At 42.4% G+C, this 19,233-nt stretch overlaps 1 protein-coding gene across 5 annotated transcripts in view; it reads right to left on the minus strand.

Moving 5' to 3' along the window:
• Positions 1-19,233, minus strand: part of LOC138824836 (nuclear receptor subfamily 2 group C member 2) — a 59,974-nt gene that overhangs the window by 39,872 nt on the left and 869 nt on the right. For 2 of the 5 annotated variants that reach the window (XR_011371196.1, XM_070019193.1), the window contains exon 2: positions 7,660-7,743. The exons of 1 other annotated variant lie outside the window; for it this stretch is intronic. Coding sequence is in view for 2 of the 4 variants with exons in the window: in XM_070019193.1 (XP_069875294.1) it covers positions 7,660-7,719 (60 nt within the window). In the remaining 2 variants the exon portion in view is untranslated. Of the gene's footprint in view, positions 1-7,659; positions 7,744-18,443; positions 18,904-19,233 lie in introns of those variants that run through there. 2 more of the 5 variants (XM_070019194.1, XM_070019195.1) reach the window with 2 other exon arrangements.

A 19,233-nucleotide genomic window follows, 5' to 3' on the forward strand; every position in this document is an offset into this window, starting at 1 on the left:
AGCTAACTAATGGTTCAGCCACTTCTTTCACATGAGGGTGTGTGACTCTCAAAAACTTTTACTACGCTGGGTGCTGGCGGCTCACACTCATAATACTAGCTACTCAAAAGGCTGTTCAGGCAGGAAAGGCTGGGAGACTCTTATCTCCAAGTGAAGGCATAAAGATTTTACAGAAATAAAAAAGGTTTGTCAGTACAGCAAACAAACTGGAAAAGTTCCTAGAAAAACCACAATCTACCAAGACTGAACCTTGAAGAAATAAGAGAATCTGAGTGTACCTGCAGATAGTAACGAGGTTTAATAAGGAATCAGAACTTTCTAAAAAGGAAAAGTGCTAGACAAAATGATTTTGCTTTGAGAGAAACAACTGAGAGGAAAATGTAAACATTTAAAGAATAATTATCATCAGTCTCTACCAAACTTGTCAAAAAAAAAAAAAAAAACTGAAGAGGAGAGAATATTCCTAACCTCATTTTGAGGCCAGCATCAGAGTAGACATCAAGACTATAGACTAGCACCGCATATGAACACGGATGCAAAGATCCTTAATACTGGCACATATCAAAAGGAATATATGCCATGATCCACAGAGGTGTGTTCTAGGATTTCTATCTAGATGGGTTAACATATGAAACTCGATGAAGAAACACAATGAAGAAAGAAACTCACTTTATCTTTTCAATTGGTGGAGAAAACAGATTTGAAAAAATTCAGTATCCCATCGGAATCTCTCTCTCTCTCTCTCTCTCTCTCTCTCACACACACACATACACACACACACACACACACACACACACACACACACACACACACACACTCAACAAAGCATGGGTAGAAGAAAATAACCTCACCATAATAAAGGCCATATATGAAAAATAACAGCTAGTAGTACCAAACCAATGATGAAAGACTGAAAATTTTTACTCTAAGATCAAGAACAAGGCAAGGATGCCTACTTGTAACACTTTTGTTCAACATTGTACTCAAAGTCCTAGCCCAGAGCAATGAGGTGAAAGAAGATGAGAAAAGAAGAAAATGTCTATGTACAGCTGACATAGGAAACCCCACAAATTACTATAAATAAACCCTCAAAAACTCATTAAACCTAATGAATTCAGCAAACTTGTAGAATATAGTATCAACACACAAAAATGATTTTCACTTCTCTATATTAACACTTCAACAAAAAAAATTAAGAAAATAATTCCACTTAAAAAGTATCAAGTATAGGGCTGGGAATGTGGCTCAGTGGTAGAGTGTTTGCCTTGCATGCATGAGGCCCTGGGTTTGATTCCTCAGTACTCCATAAGCAGAAAAAGCCAGAAGTGGCGCTGTGGCTCAAGTGGTAGAGTGCTAGCCTTGAGCTGAAGAGCTGAGGGACAGCGCCCAGACCCAGAGTTCAAGCCCAGGACCAAAAAAAAAAATATCAAGTATCAAATTTTGTGGAAAATGAACTATGTAACATGTGGGCAGGAGCAAGAGGGGAAAACTGGGGAAAGCAAGAAGAGGTAACACTGTTCAAAAAAGAAATATACTCATTACCTTATGAAACAATAACCCCTCTGTAAAAGACCTTAATAACAATAAAATTGTATTTTTAAAAATGTATCAAATTATATCAAGAAGTATTAATCAAAAGTATGAATAGCAGGGGCTGGGAAGGTGGCTCAGTAGTAGAGCGCTTGCCTTGCATGCCTGAGGCCCTGGGTTCGATTCCTCAGCACCACATAAACAAAAAGAAAAAAGCTGGAAGTGGCACTGTGGCTCAAGTGGTAGAGCGCTAGCCTTGAGCTGAAGAGCTGAGGGACAGTGCCCAGGCCCACAATTCAGACCCCACGACCGGACTCCCCCCCCAAAAAAAGTATGAATAGTATCAAAAAGAATAAAATACTGAGATATAATACTGATATATAAATTTAACCAAGAAAAAAAGACTGTACACTAAAAACCTACAGAACACTGCTAACAGAAATTAAAGAAATTCATGGAAAGATATCCACACTCATGGACTTGCATGACATTAGTTTCAAGATAGCAACACACCCAAAGCGATGTAACCATTCCATTATTACCCCTATCAAAGGTGCAATGATACTTTGTGCAGAACTAGAAATTTTCTTTCAGACGGACTCTCTAGGAATCCAAACAGCCAGTCTCTTGAAAAAGAAAAGCAAAGCTGGATTTTTCAGTTTCTGATTTAAAATTTTACTATAGGGCTCAAGTTCAATGGTAAAATCTGTGTATCATGCTTTTAGGCCTTGGGTGCTATCTCCCAGCACCTGATAAAGGAAAAAAAGATTCTTGTTGGGCACCAGTAGCTCATGCCTGTAATCCTAGATACTCAGGAGGCTTAGATCTGATGATCACAGTTCAAAGCCAGCCTGGGCAGGAAAGTCCCTGAAGTTTTTATCTACAATTAGCCATAAGAAAACTGGAAGTAGTACTGTACCTTAAGTAGTAGAGTGCTAGCCTTGAACAACAAAGCTCAGGGACAGCACCCAGGCCCCATGTTCAAGCCCCAGGACCACCACCAAAAACGAAAAAGGTGAAGCTTCAATATAACAGTGAGGTGAGCCAGTTGTAGTGTTACATGCCTACAACTGTAGCACTTCAAAGGCTTAGGTAGAAAGATTGCAAATTCAAAGCCAGTCTGGGCTACAAAGTGGGGTCATCTCAAAAATTCATGAAATACAAGCAAACAAAAAGAAAAAAAAAGTGCAGTACTATGTATGAATAGACACATATATAAACCAATAAAACAGAACACAGCCTGAACCTTAACAACATGTTAAGTAAATTAAACCAGTCACAAAATGACAAGTTCTGTATGATTCTACTTATAAGATGCATCAAAAGTAGTCAAGTTCATAGAAACTGGAATGATGATTGTCAAGGGCTATAGCAGATGAGGGTACTACCAGTTAATAAATAGTATTTCATGTTTACAAGATGAAGCTGTGAAGATCTGTTCATTACACAAAAATATAGATACAGTTAATGTTACTGAACTGTGAACCTACAAATGGTTAAGACAGTTTCATGTTATGTCATTTTTACCAACATTAGAGGAAAAAAAACAGACACAAGAAATAAATTCTTCCAGTTATGTCCATTCCAGAATGACAAGAAATTCAAAATAGGGGGGAAAGACATCTTTTTAACAAATGGCGCTGGGAAAACTCCAAGCAAAAGGAATGAAGTTGGACTGTACTTTCCACCATAAGAGGGAAAAATTAATCAAATTTAAATCCAGACACAGAAACTTGACACCTGAGCAATGACTGTGTTCTCTCCCCCTTGACGATGAGTCCTTGCCAATACTAAGGTTTATTTTGGAATGGGAAGATCTGTTTTTAAACATTCCCTTACATGGAAGCACGTAAGTGTTCTGCAGTGAAGACACAAGCCCTGATGAGAAAATGAGTAATGAGCGCCTAAGATTTTACCTTTCTCCACTCTGTAGGACCTTCCTATTCAGAGAATCCCATGGTGACACCTTTAGATAACAAGTAAGCTCTTCAAATTGCCCTCACTCAAAACATCTTACACACCTGACAAACTGTCTTTATTTAGGCAACATTACACACTATACATTTATTTGTATTGTATCTACTTTAAATTTTCAGCTACACAGCGAAATCTTCAACACTTATGAAATACTAAAGCCCGGTTAGAAAATTTCTATTTATTTACTTATTTATTATTTGTCAGTCCTGTGGCCTAAACTCTGGGTCTGGGTGCTGTCCCTCAGCTCTTCAGCTCAAGGCTAGCACTCTACCACTTGAGCCACAGCACCACTACTGGCATTTTATGCTTATGTGGTGCTGAGGGATAGAACCCAGGGCCTCATGAATGCAAGGCAAGCACTCACCACTGAGTCACCTTCCCAGCCTGAAAAATTCAATTTTTAAAGTGTGAAAGATAAAATTAATAAATTATTAGATATCTCACTGCTCTACAACCAACAAAAAAGAAAAAGAATAAAAGGTATCTCACTGCCTCAGTTACTGGCACTTGTCAAATCATTTCTTTTTTAAAAAACTAATTCTAGCTACTCAGGGGGCTGAGATCTGAGGATCACAGTTCAAAACCAACCTGGGCAGGAAAGTCCGTGAGAATTTTCTCCAATAAACCACTCAGAAAACTGGAAGTGGCGCTGTGGCTGAAGTGGTAGAGCTAAAGAGCTGAGGGACAACACCCAGGCACAGAGTTCAAGCCTCACAACCAACAAAAAAAATCAACAACAAAAACCAACCAATAGTTCTGTGGCAGAATTCTCATCTGCCATGAAGGATGCTTGGTTTTGATTCCTACATCATACAGTGCCTGGTCCCCTCTGAGGAGTGGCTATGGGAATGGGAAGGTTCTTTATAGGGCTGGGAATGTGGCTTAGTGGTAGAGTGCTTGCCCAGCATGCATGAAGCCCTGGGTTCAATTCCTCAATACCAGATACACAGAAAAAGCTAAAAATGGTGCTGTGGCTCAAGTGCTAGCCTTGAGCAAAAGCAGCTCAGGGACAATGCCATGGCCCTTAAATTGAAAAATATAAATATGAGCAATTTTTTAAAATATAAATATGAGCAATTTTAAAAAAAAATCAACATGTGTGCCACGTACGAGTGCACTGTGCCAGTAATCTTAATTACTCAAAAAGCTGAGATCTGGAGGATCTAGGTCCAAAGTCAGCCTAGGCAGAAAATTCCAAACTAACCAGCAGCAAGTAAATAGATTGGAGACATGGCTCAAGTAGTAAAGTGCCAGCTATGAACAAGCAAGCCCAGCAAGGTTGGAGGTCTGAGTTCAAGCCCTGGTATCAGCAAAAAAAAATTTTTAGGAAGTGATGCTGTGGCTCAAGTGGTAAGAGCGCTTGCCTTGAGCTGAAGAGCTGAGGGACAGCACCTAACCTCCTCAAGCTAACTAAACATGTCAACTTTGCAGTTTCTGCTTTTAAGCCCTCCCTTTCCCTTTCCCTCAGAGTTCCTTTGTTGTTGGTGATAGACAGCTCTCCTACCCATGGCTTTAGTGAGGGACCTTCACATCTCTCAGTGCTCGGTGGTGCTCCTCTGTTTCCACTCAGTACAACAGTCTACACTATATTCAGTGGTCTCTATGAATAACTAAATAAATCTGACAAATTATGCTGAACCACTCAGTTTCCATGTTTTACATTGGTTCTTGTGACTTTGCTGATCCATATAGAAAAGGGGTGACCAGGAGGTCTGAGAAATTCATTTACAGACTTGACAGTGTTGTTTTTCTCACTCATGAGGCAAAGGCATAATGGCCCTCAGCATGGTGACACCCTAGAGTTTCTGCTACTAGGAAGGCTAATGCAGAAAGATTACTGAGCCCAGGAGTTCAACTCTGGCTCAGCAATTCAGCCTGAGATAGGACATTCCATGTCAAATCACAACAAAAGTACATAATTTACAACAAACACAACCCAGAAAAAATGAAGTGCTCAATTAAAAAAGCATGACACCGTTGCATTAGTGAGGTAGTGAGTAAATTTCCTATTGAGCAGTTCCCCTCTCCTCTGTTATTCCCCTACCATCCCTCCTTTCCCACGTCCCTAACTCCTGCCTCCCCCCATCAAGTTGTAAAGTTCTTTTTCAACATAGTGCCTTGTACATCTCATTGTTACAATGGGTCAACCTGTGTCCTTGTTTCAGCATTTTGTTATTTCCCTTCCTCTCCACAAATTAGAAAAATGTATAAACAAGATGCAGGGCACCAGAATCAAATACAGTGAAAACAGGGGTTATACCATAGGGTAAAAACATACAAGAGAAACAAACAAACAAAAAAAAATCACATAGTACATTAAGAATACATTAAAAACAACAGTGACAAAGATAAAAAAAAAAAGCATGACACCAACTAAAGATCTTTAATGTTAGTTTTTCATTAAATTCTTATATATGTAGGGAGCACTTGGTACACCTGTATTCTGCAAGAGGAGGGGACAAGATCACTGACACAGCAAAGTACAGAGCACTGACTGAGCCTAAGTCTTTTCTGGTCCAGTCCTTTCCCACGCAGGCCTTTGGTGTGGCCCAGCTTAATCTCTTTGACAGAGACATCTTAAAAGGGAAGAAGCCCTTTCTTAATGCCCATCAAGAAGCCAACCCTGGCAGGAAAGTCCATGAGACTCTTATCTCCAATTAGCCATCAGAAAACTGAAAGTGGCACTGTGGCCCAAAGTTGTAAAGCACTAACCTTGAACAGAAAAGCTCAGGGACAGCACCCAGGCCCTCAGTTCAAGCCCCATGGCTGACAAAAAAAAAAAAAAGGCAGTGGTACTCAGTAGACATTATGCTAAAAATGAACTATACAACTTATGGGCAGGGATGAGAGGAAAAAACTGGGAGAGAATAAAGCAAAGGGGTAAAATTGATCAAAACAAATGTACTCATCACCTGACTTATGAAACGGTAACACCTCTGCACATCATCTTTATAATAACAATTTTAAAACTTTTAAAGTCCTTTCTTTGTTCATTTCTTGGTGAATTTGCCTCTGCTCTAGAAATATGATTCAAAAGTACAAATCTAGCCACAAGCTAGATTTGTAATCCTAGCTACTCAGGAGGCTGAGATCTGAGGATCACTGTTTAAAGACAGCCTGGGCAGGAAAGTCCATGAGACTCCTATCTTCAATGAACTACCAGAAAACCGGAAGTGGTGCTGTGACTCAAGTGGTAGAGTGCTCACCTTGAGCTGAAGAGCTGAGGGACAGCGCCCAGGCCCATAGTTCAAGCCCCACAATCAACCAATGGCCTTAGTTTCAGTATGAGCCATGGTTAGCTGAAGATACTCCAGACAATAAAAAGATGTGGGTTAGAATCTCAGGTTTGTTATAGTGTACCCTTGGTATTTGAGTATTGCTTTCAACATCTCTAAAATGAAAATATTAGCACTAACTTCAAAAGTTTATAGTGAGGATTAAGACCCTGGCATAGGGAGAGTCTGGTACAGAATGAGTATTCAAAGTTTTTCATTAGTGATGATAGATTATGCTTTTCAAGAGCTAGACCTGACTGCGTCCTTTAAACTTCAAGTTGCCTGTACATACCAGTCCATGTAATGCTTCAGCCCACTACAGAATTTCTGACTTAAACGGCTCCTTCTTCCCTCTAGAATCGGATAGAAAATTTTCCACCCTACTTGCCTGGGTCTGTGACAAATGCATACTTTTCATTCAAGACCCACCTCTGGGATCCCCTATGTCATGTAGGTGTACTTCCTAAGTTGCTTGTAATTATTCTTTAACTAGGTCTTGTGGTCACTGACACACCCGCCTTCATATTTCTCATAAGGATAATGGTAAGTATGCTGAATGCACAGAACAATCGGCCTCTGATTCTACAGTATTAGTAAAATATCAAGTGTATGAGAAACTATGATAATAAGGTTAGAATTCAAAGTAATTCCCACATAAAGAATCATTCTATTAGTTTGGCTCAAGTCATCTTGTATGCAAGATGAGCCACCTGCTCATGCAAAGAAATGTTATGAACAACTGTTCTTGTCATTTTTGCCTTTTTCTTCTCTTTGGATTTGGATCATGTGCTAACTTCCTTGGGACTATTTTGAAACAACAGAGCACACTGATTTTTCTTTCCTCTCAGAAGCAAGGGTGCCAGCCCCTGGAACTCACCTCAGCCACCTGCTGGGTCCCCACTCTGTGCTGAACCAGCCCCTCCATATTTGTGGCCATGATGAAGCAAGACCATTAGAGAACCTGTTTGGAAAGATGCAGCAACTTCTATCAGGTGGGGAAAAAACCAGGCTACTTGAAAACTATTACTAACCAAAATTTACGTTTGGTATTGTCTTACATGGACTGTGCCATCGACGGAGATGGAGCTACAAGTCCAGCATGCCAGAACATACTGAAGACCAGCGTCTTTAATCACAAGTGCCGAAAGTAACTGTGGAAACACTTTAATTTGGGAACAAAACTTCTCTTGGCAGATGATGTTGAAACTTTAATGACTAGGTCATCTGGGTTTTAACAACTTGGTTCACTGCTCTGGGAGGTGGAAGCTCCCAGTCATAGTACACTGAGTAAGAAGGTAGCTATCTGAGAATAGTATGAGATCAGCTTTGGACAGAGCACAAGACTGCTATCGGAAACTCTACTTTTAGTGGTGAAATGAGGAGCTAAGCCCTGCCCAGGTGCTAATGCACCTTGGTCATAGATTGAAAAATGAACATTATCAACAAGAAAAACATACAGATAATGTGCTTACAAGAATATGTTACTTAGAAAACCGGATAACTCAGCATTTCACTAACAGGAAAAAATAAATTTTCTGTTATCATTTGTAAAAACTGAGGAATTGAAGTAGAACACCTAAAGACCAAAGAGTGTGCTTGTCTCCTAGATGAGGGCCATTTGAGTACAAGTTTACCGTCAGACCCCTGGTCTCTTCTGGCCATAAGACAGTGCCCCTGAGTATTTCTTAAACTTTTCCTAGTTAATTCTAACACAAAATCCAGGATAGACGGGGTACAGTTTGAACTTAACTCCTACACGATTTGCTCAATAGAAAAACAAAGCTCTAGTAGAAGTTACTTTGGGATTTGCATCATAACTACACAGTTGTAATGAATGTGCAATATTTATAAACCCATGGGCTGGGAAGGTGGCTCAGTGGTAGAGCGCTTGCCTTACATGCCTGAGGCCCTGGGTTCGATTCCTCAGCACCACATAAGCAAAAAGAAAAAAGCCGGAAGTGGTGACGTAGCTCAAGTGGTAGAGTGCTAGCCTTGAGCTGAAGGACAGTGCCCAGGCCCAGAGTTCAGGCCCCACGACTGGACCAAAAAAAAAAAAAAAAAAAAAAAATTTATAAACCCATGTACAATTCATTTGTGTACTCAGAAAATTATGTATTGCAATTTTTTAATGCAATTAGGTAGAGTTCCCATGTAAAGTATTATAGGCTTTTTAATTTTCTTGTGACTTTCTTTACCATTCTATACACTAGTAGAGAGCCAATTCTAATATCATAATTCTTGTTTAGGTAATTTTATTGCCAAAATAGAAAGGGAAAGAAATGGGAACATGTCATGAAAAAGAACTAGCTCCTCCTGTCCCAAATAAATGATACAGTGACACCAGGCAACCCACAGTAAGGATCAGGTCTAAAACGGTGAAGCAGTCCTTGTGGTTATATATTCATTTTCTCTTCTTCCATCCTGGGGGAGACTGGCTTTTTGGAGACCGATTCCAGAGCCTTTCGCATGCTTTGCATGTGTTCTACTAATGGGCATTACAGTAAGTCTCGTCTCTGGTAGGACAAATGCCCCCACCAATTTCATGAATTATCTCAAGCGCCTTTCTGTTTTGGTGGTACTGGGGGCTGAGTTGTGGCCTTGGGCTTGCTAGGCAGATGCCTTGCCCCACAACATCATTTACTCTTAGTTTTTGGATAGTCTTGCTAATTTGCCTGTGCTGGCTGAGACTGCAATCCTCCTTATGTATGTGTTCCAGTAGTAAGTATAAAAATGTGCACTACCGCCGGGCGCCGGTGGCTCACGCCTGTAATCCTAGCTACTCAGGAGGCTGAGATCTGAGAATCGCGGTTCAAAGCCAGCCCGGGCAGGAAAGACCGTGAGACTCCGATCTCCAATAAACCACTAGAAAGCTGGAAGTGGCACTGTAGCTCAAGTGGTAGAGCACTCGCCTTGAGCTGAAGAGCTGAGGGACAGCACCCAGGCCCAGAGTTCAAGCCCCATGACCGACAAAAAAAAAAAAATGTGCACTACCATGCCCAGCCTTTTATTGGTTGGGATTTATGGGATCTCTCAAATCATAATCCTTTAGATCTCAGCCTCTCAAGTAGCTACGATTATAGGTGTGAACCACTACACTCTGCTTTCCAATTCCTTTTTTACTTGAAGATAGAGAACCTTTCTTTATACAAAAATTCTTGATCTCAGTGTTGATTCCCTGCCTCTAAAGCAGCTCTAAGCATCACAACAACTACTTAAAACTGAACCAGGAGAAATGTGCACCTTCTAGAAAAACAAGTAGAGTCAGAGTAAGTCTGAAAGGGAGAGAAATTGATTAAGAAACTATAAAACAAATGCTTTCAACATCAAGATTTAAACTGTCAGAGCAGAAAAGTGAGAAGCAGTTTTAAAAGTATTTTCTAGCCGTGTACCAGTGGCTCACGCCTGTAATCCTAGCTACTCAGGAGGCTAAGATCTCAGGATCACGGTTCAAATCCAGCCTGGGCAGAAAAGTCCGTGAAACTCTCATCTTCAATAAACCACTAGAAAACCTAGTGACGCTAGAAAAACTAGTGGCGCTATAGCTCAAGTGGTAGAATGCTCACCTTGAGCTGAAGAGCCCAGGGATAACGCCCAAGCCCAGAGTTCAAGCCCCACAACTGACCAAAAAAAAAAAGTATTTTCCATTTCATTACTTTCAAAATTAAGTTGGCATAAAACATACCCCATTCTTAGATACTATATAATAGATAAAGGTTTCTTCTTTTAGGACATAACAATGGAAGAAACAAGACCCTCCAGGAAGTGTTAGGAAGGGAAAGGGATTTAACTCAGGCGCACCCAGAAAAGAAAGACAACAATCATGGTCAAGACTCACCTAAGAGTTTCTTTCACTGTTATCACGGCTATAAGTTGTCCTACAAGTGGAAAGATCACTCAGGAGATGACAGATCTTGAGGAAGAGTATTGAGCATGATTATCAAGCACAGGGTGTTTCACTAGATTGAAAAGCCCTGTGGGGCTTTGTGGTGGTACATACTAGTCATCAACAAGAAGTATCAGGCAGGAGGATCACAAGTTTGAGACCAGCCTGGGCACACCTTTGGGGCTGGAGGTGTGGCAGGACTGGTAAAGTGCTAGCCAATAAGCAAAAAAGGCAGATACCCAGTTCCAATCCCAATTTTAGACCAAAACAAAAGCTCCAAGAATAGGGGCTGTGTTTATATGTAGTTTGAAAGTCCATATTCACTAGCACAATATAGTTTTGCAACTACATTCTGGAGGAAAAAAAAATGCTATTGCTTTGCTGTTATCAACTATAGAAATAAAATTGGAGGGCTAGAGGATTTGGAAGTGTGGCTCTGTGACAAGAGTCTTACTAAGTCAAGGGCCCTGGGTATGACTCTCAGCACTGAAAAGGAAAAAAAATGCTTTTAAAGACAATCTTCTTAGCCAGGCGCCCGTGGCTCACGCCTACAATCCTAGCTACTTGGGAGGATGAGATCTGAGGATCACAGTTCAAAGCCAGCCTGGGCAGGAAAGTCCATGAGACTCTTATCTCCAATTAACTATCAGAAAACTGGAAGTGGTGCTGTGGCTCGAGTGGTAGAGCACTAGCCTTGGGCTGAAAAGCTGAGGGACAGCGTCCAGGCCCAGAGTTCAAGCCCCATAGCTAACAACAACATAACAAAAGACAATCTTCTTGGCTGGCAGAGCTAATAATTATTAAATGGTTATTATTAAATGTGAACAGAACACTGAACTAGCTAGCTTCCTGATTCAGAAAACTGAGTCTCAAGGGCTGCTGAGTCACTCATCTTAAACACCTGCCTCCACCCACAATAATGTTTATGGAAAAGAGCCAGACTGTTGCCAAGAGCTGTAAAACCAGGTATCTTCAGTAAGAAAATACTACCACTCTATCTTTCCCTGATGGCATTAAACTAATTAAGCCCAAATACCTGCACCAATATTTATTAACTGTCATGAACTAGGCAAGGGTTGACTGCTAAGAATTAATAACAAGAAAAAGGGGTGGAAGAGAATAGCCCTGATTTTGATGAACTGCCTGTAGGAGCCTGTGAAAATCTTACAAGACAAGCAGTATTTAAGCTATGTTTTAGCACTGCCAGAAAGGGAATATAGAAAGTTCTACACAGAGCTGGGCGCTGGTGGCTCACCCCTGTAATTCTAGCTACTTAGGGGCCTGAGATCTGAGGATCATGGTTCAAAGCCAGCCTGGACAAGAATGGCCATGAGTTTCAAACAAACAAACAAAAAAAAAGGCTAAAGGTAGATCTGTGACTCAAGTGGTAGAGTATTAAAGCTCCAGGGGCAGAGCCCAGTGCCTGAATTCAAGTCACAAACACACACAAAGCTCTACACAGAGTAGACAATTCAGGTGTAAGAGTCTGAGATGGAAGGCATATTCTAAAACTTAACATGAATGGCTCACAAATGACACAATGTAGAACTGGGATACAGAACACAGGATGCTGGGAGCACAGAATACAACCATGTCTTGAATGAGTTCTTCCAAGCTCTCAAGTGACAGCTGCCTAACCCTTCCTACCGGGGTCCTTCAGCCATACCAGGCTACAGATCATAATGCCATGAAAGTGGGACTCTCAACTAGGAAGAGTTCCATCTCATTCGGAGACCATGACAGCCCATCTGTGCTCCTCAACCAGGCCTACAGCTGGTGTCTCAAATAGTCAGTTCTGGGCCAAGGAAACTGTCTTCTGTGGCAGGAATGTGTAACCCTGATTTTCCCATCACAATCAACTGATTCAAATCATCCATGGCCATAATTACACAGCATTAAAGGTATCTACTCTTTTGGTATTTTCTCATCTAAAAAAGTACAGTAGGTTTTTGAGGCTCCAACACTGACATCATCTGTTTAATACTGATCATATGAGGTTATGTGAAGATTAGATCTTAAATATGTATGCACTGCACCCAGAACTGAGTAGGCATGAAAATGTAGCTGCGACTTGAAGGTGACAGTGCTTTTACTTTCTCAGAAGATCTGAAGGTGGTAACTATTATATGAATTATATGTATTATATGAATACACCAACAGCATTTGTAATTCACACTGCTGAATTGCAAAAACTAGGCAAAATAATGGGCAGAATTAGGATAAAATCGTGTCAACATTTAAAAGATCAATACTTATTTGCAAAATACTACTAGATAAAATTTCTTGAATTTGAAGGCAGGGCTGGGGAATGTCTGGCCCACATGCAGTATTAGGCCCTTGAAATCACTTGACATATGACAGGACAGACTCATATGCTTCTCATATGTTTCCAGTTGTAAAACCCACAAATGATGTTATTATAAAAATCCAAATGAGGGCTGGGAAGGTGGCTCAGTGGTACAATGCTTGCCTTGCATGCATGAGGCCTGGGGTTCAATTCCTTAGCACCACATAAGCAGAAAAGGCCAGAAGTGGCACTATGGCTTGAGTGGGAGCACTAGCCTTGAGCTGAAGAGCTGAGGGACAGTGCCCAGGCCCAGAGTTCAGGCCCCATGACTGGCAAAAAAAAAAAATCCAAATGAAAGCTGGGTGCTGGTGGCCTGTACTCCTAGCTACTCAGGAGGCTGAGATCTGAGGATCACAGTTCAAAGCCAGGCCAGGCAGGAAAGTCCGTGAGACTCTTATCTCCAATAAACCACTAGAAAACCAGAAGTGGTGCTGTAGGTCAGAGTTCAAGCTCCATGACCGACAAAGCAAAAACAAAAACAAAAATCCAAGTGACCCTTTGCAAAAAAACAGGTATCCCACTATTGGGTATGAAGTATTCCATAAAAATTCAGTTCTACTGTAACTGGCAGAAGCCTTTTTGTACTAATGGGAAAATAAAGACAGAAAAATCTGAAGAGCCAGAAAAAGAACAAAACATGACAATTACATAGCCCTAAACTTGGGAATCATATATTCAAACTTGAAACCAGGAAATGAAAACAAGGGTTTAATAAATAAAATTCTAGAAGAAGAAAAAGTTCCCTGGGGTACCTTCAAGGTCAAGTTCAGTCTATACCTCATCATCAAAATGCCGCCACTTTTTTATTTATTTATTTTTTTGCCAGTAGTTGGGCCTGAACTCTGGGCCTGGGCGCTGTCCCTCAGCTCTTCAGCTCAAGGGTAGTACTCTACCACCTGAGCCACATCAACACTTCCGGCTTTTTCTGCTTATGTGGTGCTGAGGAATCAAACCCAGGGCCTCATGCATGCAAGGCAAGCACTCTACCACTGAGCCACCTTCTACGGGAAGACCAGGGCTTTTTTTCCCCCTGGTCCTGGGATTTGAACTCAGGACCTAGATACCATCCCCGAGCCTCTCTGTGCTCAAGGCTACTGCTCTACCATTGAACCACAAGGCCACTTCTGGCTTTTTATGAGTAGTTTATTGGAGATAAGAGTTTGCCTGGATTGGCTTTGAACTGTGATCCTCAGATCTCGGGCTTCCTGAGTAGCTAGGATTATAGGTATGAGCCACAGGCGCCCAGCTTAAGCTTTTGTCTTTGCCAGTCCTGGGGCTTGAACTCAGGGCCTGAGCACTGTCCCTGAGCTTCTGTTGCTCAATGCTAACACTCTACCACTTGAGCCACTTCCAGCTTTTTCTGTTTATGTGGTACAGAGGAGTCGAACCCAGGGCCTCATGCATGCTAGGCAAGCACTCTACCATGAAGCCACAATAGGTTCATGTAACTTTTTTTGTGCATTATTCCCCTCTCAGAAAACTTGTATTTTCTTTATTTTTTATTGTGAAAATACTGTACAGAGGGGTTACAATTACATGGGCAAGATGAGTACATTTCTTATCAAGCATTGTAGCTTCCTCCTTTGTTTCCCCTTCCCATCCCTTCCCATCCCCCCCCCCCAAAAAAAACTTGTATTTTCCATATTAAAAGACTAAACACTGTTGGGTTCTGGCAGCTCACACCTATCATCTTACTCAGGAGACTGAGATCTGAGGTTTGTGGTTCAAAGCCAGTCCAAGCAGAACAGTCTGAGATTTTTATTCCCACTAAACTACCAAAAAAGCCAGAAGTGGTGCTGTGGCTCAAAGTGGTAGAGCACTATACTTGAGTTGAAGAGCTGAGGGACTGCACCCAGGCCGAGTTCAGGCCCCATGACTGACAAAAAAGAAAAAGAAAAAAAATTTCTTAGGCTGGGAAGGTGGCTCAGTGGTAGAGTGCTTGCCTCGCATGCATGCATTCTTATTTTTAACTTTTATTTTTGGTAGTGGGAATGAGACAAAACCTGTTTACATGCTAAACACAAGCTATACCACTAGACTTCATGCTCAACCTCTCCTGTCAGGTGCAAAGTTCAAGCCCCAGGACTGGCAAAAAAAAAAAAAAAAAAAAAAAAAAGACTGGGCCTATGTAGGTCAAGTTGGCCCTAAACTGGTGACCCTCCTGCCTCAATTTCCCAAGTATTAGGACTGGATATGTGTCACTATACCCTGCCCTGTCCCTCTTCAAACAGGCAAACAAAACCCCACAAAAAGGACGTTTAAATTTTATTTCTTAAAAACTGTGATTGTATTAAGTCAATAAACACATTCTAATTACCAGCCTTTCAGCCAGGGGCTGATACACTTTGTGACATTTGTTTTTAGCTTTGGCAAAGCAATTAAAAGGTAATGTTTCTTCAATAACTGCAAGACATTTACCTAATCAACTTAGTGAAAAGAAAGATATGTTATTGCAGAAGCAGTGTGGGAGTGGCAATGGGAGATACAAATGACATTTCTAAAATGTTCTACAAATAATCCATAACCAGATCCACTCTGCCATAAAAGCCACTTGGCTGTGCATCATTGTGAAACTTCTACAGCCATCCAATTTCAGTTGTGTATTTTTCTCAGAGACCTGTCTGCTCCAATGGCAGGCCATCAGGGTTGTTGGGGTGTTTTTGTTTTCTTGTGGTTGTGAGGCTTGAACTCAAGGCCTGAGCACTGTTCCTGAGCTCTTCTGCTCAAAGCTAGTGCTCTACCACTTTGAGCCATAGCTCCACTTCCATCATCAGAGTTTTTAAAAGGTGTGTGGGTAACCAGGTAGAACTTTTTTATTTCCTGTTTAGTTTTGTTTTTACTCACTACAGAAACAATAAAGGTAAACACGCGGGGTCCCCACGCAACCACAACGCCTTAGCCCACCAGGCACAGTTGACCTCCATATGTGGCAACAGCACTCTACTCTCCAGTCACCAGCACTTTCTCCTACAGCCCAAAGAGGAGAAAATGGTATCTTCCTTCAACCTTGGAATAAGGTTCTTAGCCATGTTAACATTACTAAAAAGAATCTTTGGAACTGTCAACAATTATGAAATAAAAGGTGTTACTTCCTGTCAAGGGATTTTTAGGTGTCTGCTTATTATAGTGAAGAAGGTAATTTTTATTGCCCTGAAAAGTCACCCTTTGCCCTGAGATGGACTTTCATCAATACAGGCTACTGGAGTCCAGGAGTGTATCACAAAGGAGAGTTCAAAGGCTGTCCTGTCCTCAACAGTCCTCTTCCCATCCCTCCCTCTGATCCAAGGCTCCCAGACACCAGCTCTGAACCTGCTTTAACCTGTCTCCTATGCCAATGCCCTGGGCAAAAAAGGTGAGACCCTACCTGGAGAATAAAGCAAAGAGGGCTGGGGGTGAGAATCAAATTGTAGAGTGCTTGTCTAACATACAAGGCCCTGGATTTACACTTTACTAACGCGCGCGCGCGCGCGCGCGCACACACACACACACACACACACACACACACACACACACACACAATCTTTCTAGTAGAAGCTTGACATATGTTGTAAACATGATTTTAACTTTGATAAAGCCATAAGAAGATGGAAAGATAAATTCCAACTCTCTGCAAATCTATTTCAGTCCACATCCTTGCTCTGAGAGCCCCTGTGACAGAGAAATAAAGACCAGAATTTTTTATTTAAAGAAAATCATAGTATGGTACTATAATTCTTCAAGGTAAATGGCATGATTATATTTGGAGCTATTAGCTTCTTTACACATGAGCCTGTTAATTTTTATGTAATTACTCTAGCAATTCAATTAATAAAATGTTTCTTGTCGGGGCTGGGAAGGTGGCTCAGCGGTAGAGCGCTTGCCTTGCATGCCTGAGGCCCTGGGTTCGATTCCTTAGCACCACATAAGCAAAAATAAATTTAAAAAAATGTTTCTTGTCTTAAAGAAACAAAACATACGAGAGAAGTGTAGAAGATTCAAATAGGTCATCTCACCTATATTTACATTTGCAGGCAGTGATGTCTCAGTTAAAATGTCCAAAATTCATGCAAATACTGTAGCAAACATCTTGTTGCAAGTAGTGTTCCTTCAACTTCCAAACAAGTACACATAAAAAAGCCCCCATTTATGTGCAACAACTTAGCGATATCATCAATTATCAACACTTCACTCATTCCACAAACAGTACCAGGCATTCTGCTAAGAGCTAGACACAAAATGGTGAGCAAAATGATTCCCACTGGAACAACGCTTATTGTGTACTAAAAAGGACAACACTAATCAAACAATCAGGAGTATTAATTACAAAGTGAGATGAAGGTTATAAAGGCAAGGACAAAATAGAAAATAAAAGAATCTGATCTAGACTGGCAGTGGGACTCAGAATTTCCTGGAGAAAGGGAAAGACTGAGGGGGAGGAGGAGTGGCGAGCAGACAAGCATTTGAGTATTTCAAGGTACCTGGCTGATGGTAAACCACTGTGAAGGAAGATGAAGGCAAGTCAGTGTGTCCAGAGCTGGGATAAGAAAAGAACTGACAAGCACTGGAATGCTTTAACAGACAGCAGAAAAGTAGCTTCTACATTGGAGCCTAAACACTGTAATACCTGTAAAAGATCTGCAATTGGCAAAGTGCTCTATACTCTGGTTAGTAGTACCTGGTCCCACACCTGATTTTCTTAGTAAGCTTTTGGAGTGGATGCCAGGCATGCACTGGAAATAGAAGAGTCGAATGTAATGTAATGTTTTGGCTCCTACAGCCACACTGCCAGAAAATTCATTGTTTCTACCATTTAACTGTCTCTGACAGACAACTACTGCTTCATAATTACAATAACCTCCAATTTTTATTAAGTATTTACTATGTACCAGACACCTTTTTTTAGGCTTTTAAATTTTTATGTTAAGTCAATTCTAAAGGGAAGGTTCTCTTAGCATTTGGAGGCTTTCTGGCTCAAAATGGCTAAGTACCTTACTCAAAATTACACTGCTGGTAAACAATGAGCAGTTAACCACAACGCTTTAACTTCTGCCTAAAACATTTTGTATGTGTGTATGCCTGTGTGTCCGAAGAATCATGTTCATATGTGTTTGAAGATTACAATCTTTGCCATCTTGTATTCCTATGTGCCTGGGGTATTAGTTGGGCATAAGTTCGATGAACATAGATTAGAGTCGTTGCCCCCAGTCACCATTCTCACACCCCCAGCCTTCTCTCCTGTGAGGAGGCTGCATGCTGGTGTCTGGAACCCTATTTTTTTCTTCCTGGGCCCTTCCATCCAAACACCATCCTGAGTGGCCAGCCTTCCCTACCATCCAATCTAAATGCATACCCCTGGGCAGTCCTTAGCATACCACCCAGTCTCCTCTTCATGGAACTGATGAGCTCGCTCTCTCTCTCTCTGAAACTACTTCTTCGTCTTTTCATCACTCACCCAACTCTAGGTGGCCTGGGGCCTTCTCCAGTTGGTCCTCTAGATGTAACCCTAGTGCCTAAAACAAAGTACATTTGTGTTTTTAATAAAGCCCTTCAGCTTTCCACTGCTGGCGACTCCGCAACCTCGCGCTCACACAGCTTGCGTGAGTCCGTGCGCCAGTCCTGGGCTTGAACTCTGGGCCTGGGCGCTGTCCCTGAGCCTCTTCTGCTCAAGGCTGGCGCTCTACCCCTTGAGCCACAGCGCCACTTCCGGCTTTTCCGGTTATTTGGAGATCAGAGTCTCACGGCCTTTCCTGCCCGGGCTGGCTTTGAACCGTGGTCCTCCGATCTCAGCCTCCTGGGCGGCTGGGATGACCGGCGGGAGCCACCGCACCGCCTGGGCCCGGTTCGGCGCTGGCGCGGGCGGCGGCCCTGCCCCGGCGAGGGCGCCCGGTTTCCCGTCACTCTGGGCGGCGGGGTAGCCCGGGCTCCACTCTCCGAGCGCTGACAACTCCAAGAGGGAAGGCCGGGCCCGGGCCCCACACGGCCCGGCGCCGCGGGCCCCACACTGACAGACTCCAAGGACTCGGCTCACGAGACCGCGCCGGGCTTCGAGCGCTCCTTCGCCTCAGCGCCACAGCCCCACCGCACGGCCGAGCTGGAGCGGATGCGCCTCCGCGGGCCCCCGCCCGGCTCCGTCCCGGCCTCCCGCGGCCCCGGCCCCGCACCGCGCGGCGGCCTCGGCTCCCGGCCCTCAGGGCCACCCTCCGACGCGCGAGCCAATCAGCACAGCCTCGGGGGCGGCGCCA

This window comes from Dipodomys merriami, unplaced genomic scaffold (assembly GCF_024711535.1).
Source record: "Dipodomys merriami isolate MVZ:Mamm:240054 unplaced genomic scaffold, mDipMer1.0.p SCAF_13, whole genome shotgun sequence".
NCBI classification, from domain to species: domain Eukaryota; kingdom Metazoa; phylum Chordata; class Mammalia; order Rodentia; family Heteromyidae; genus Dipodomys; species Dipodomys merriami.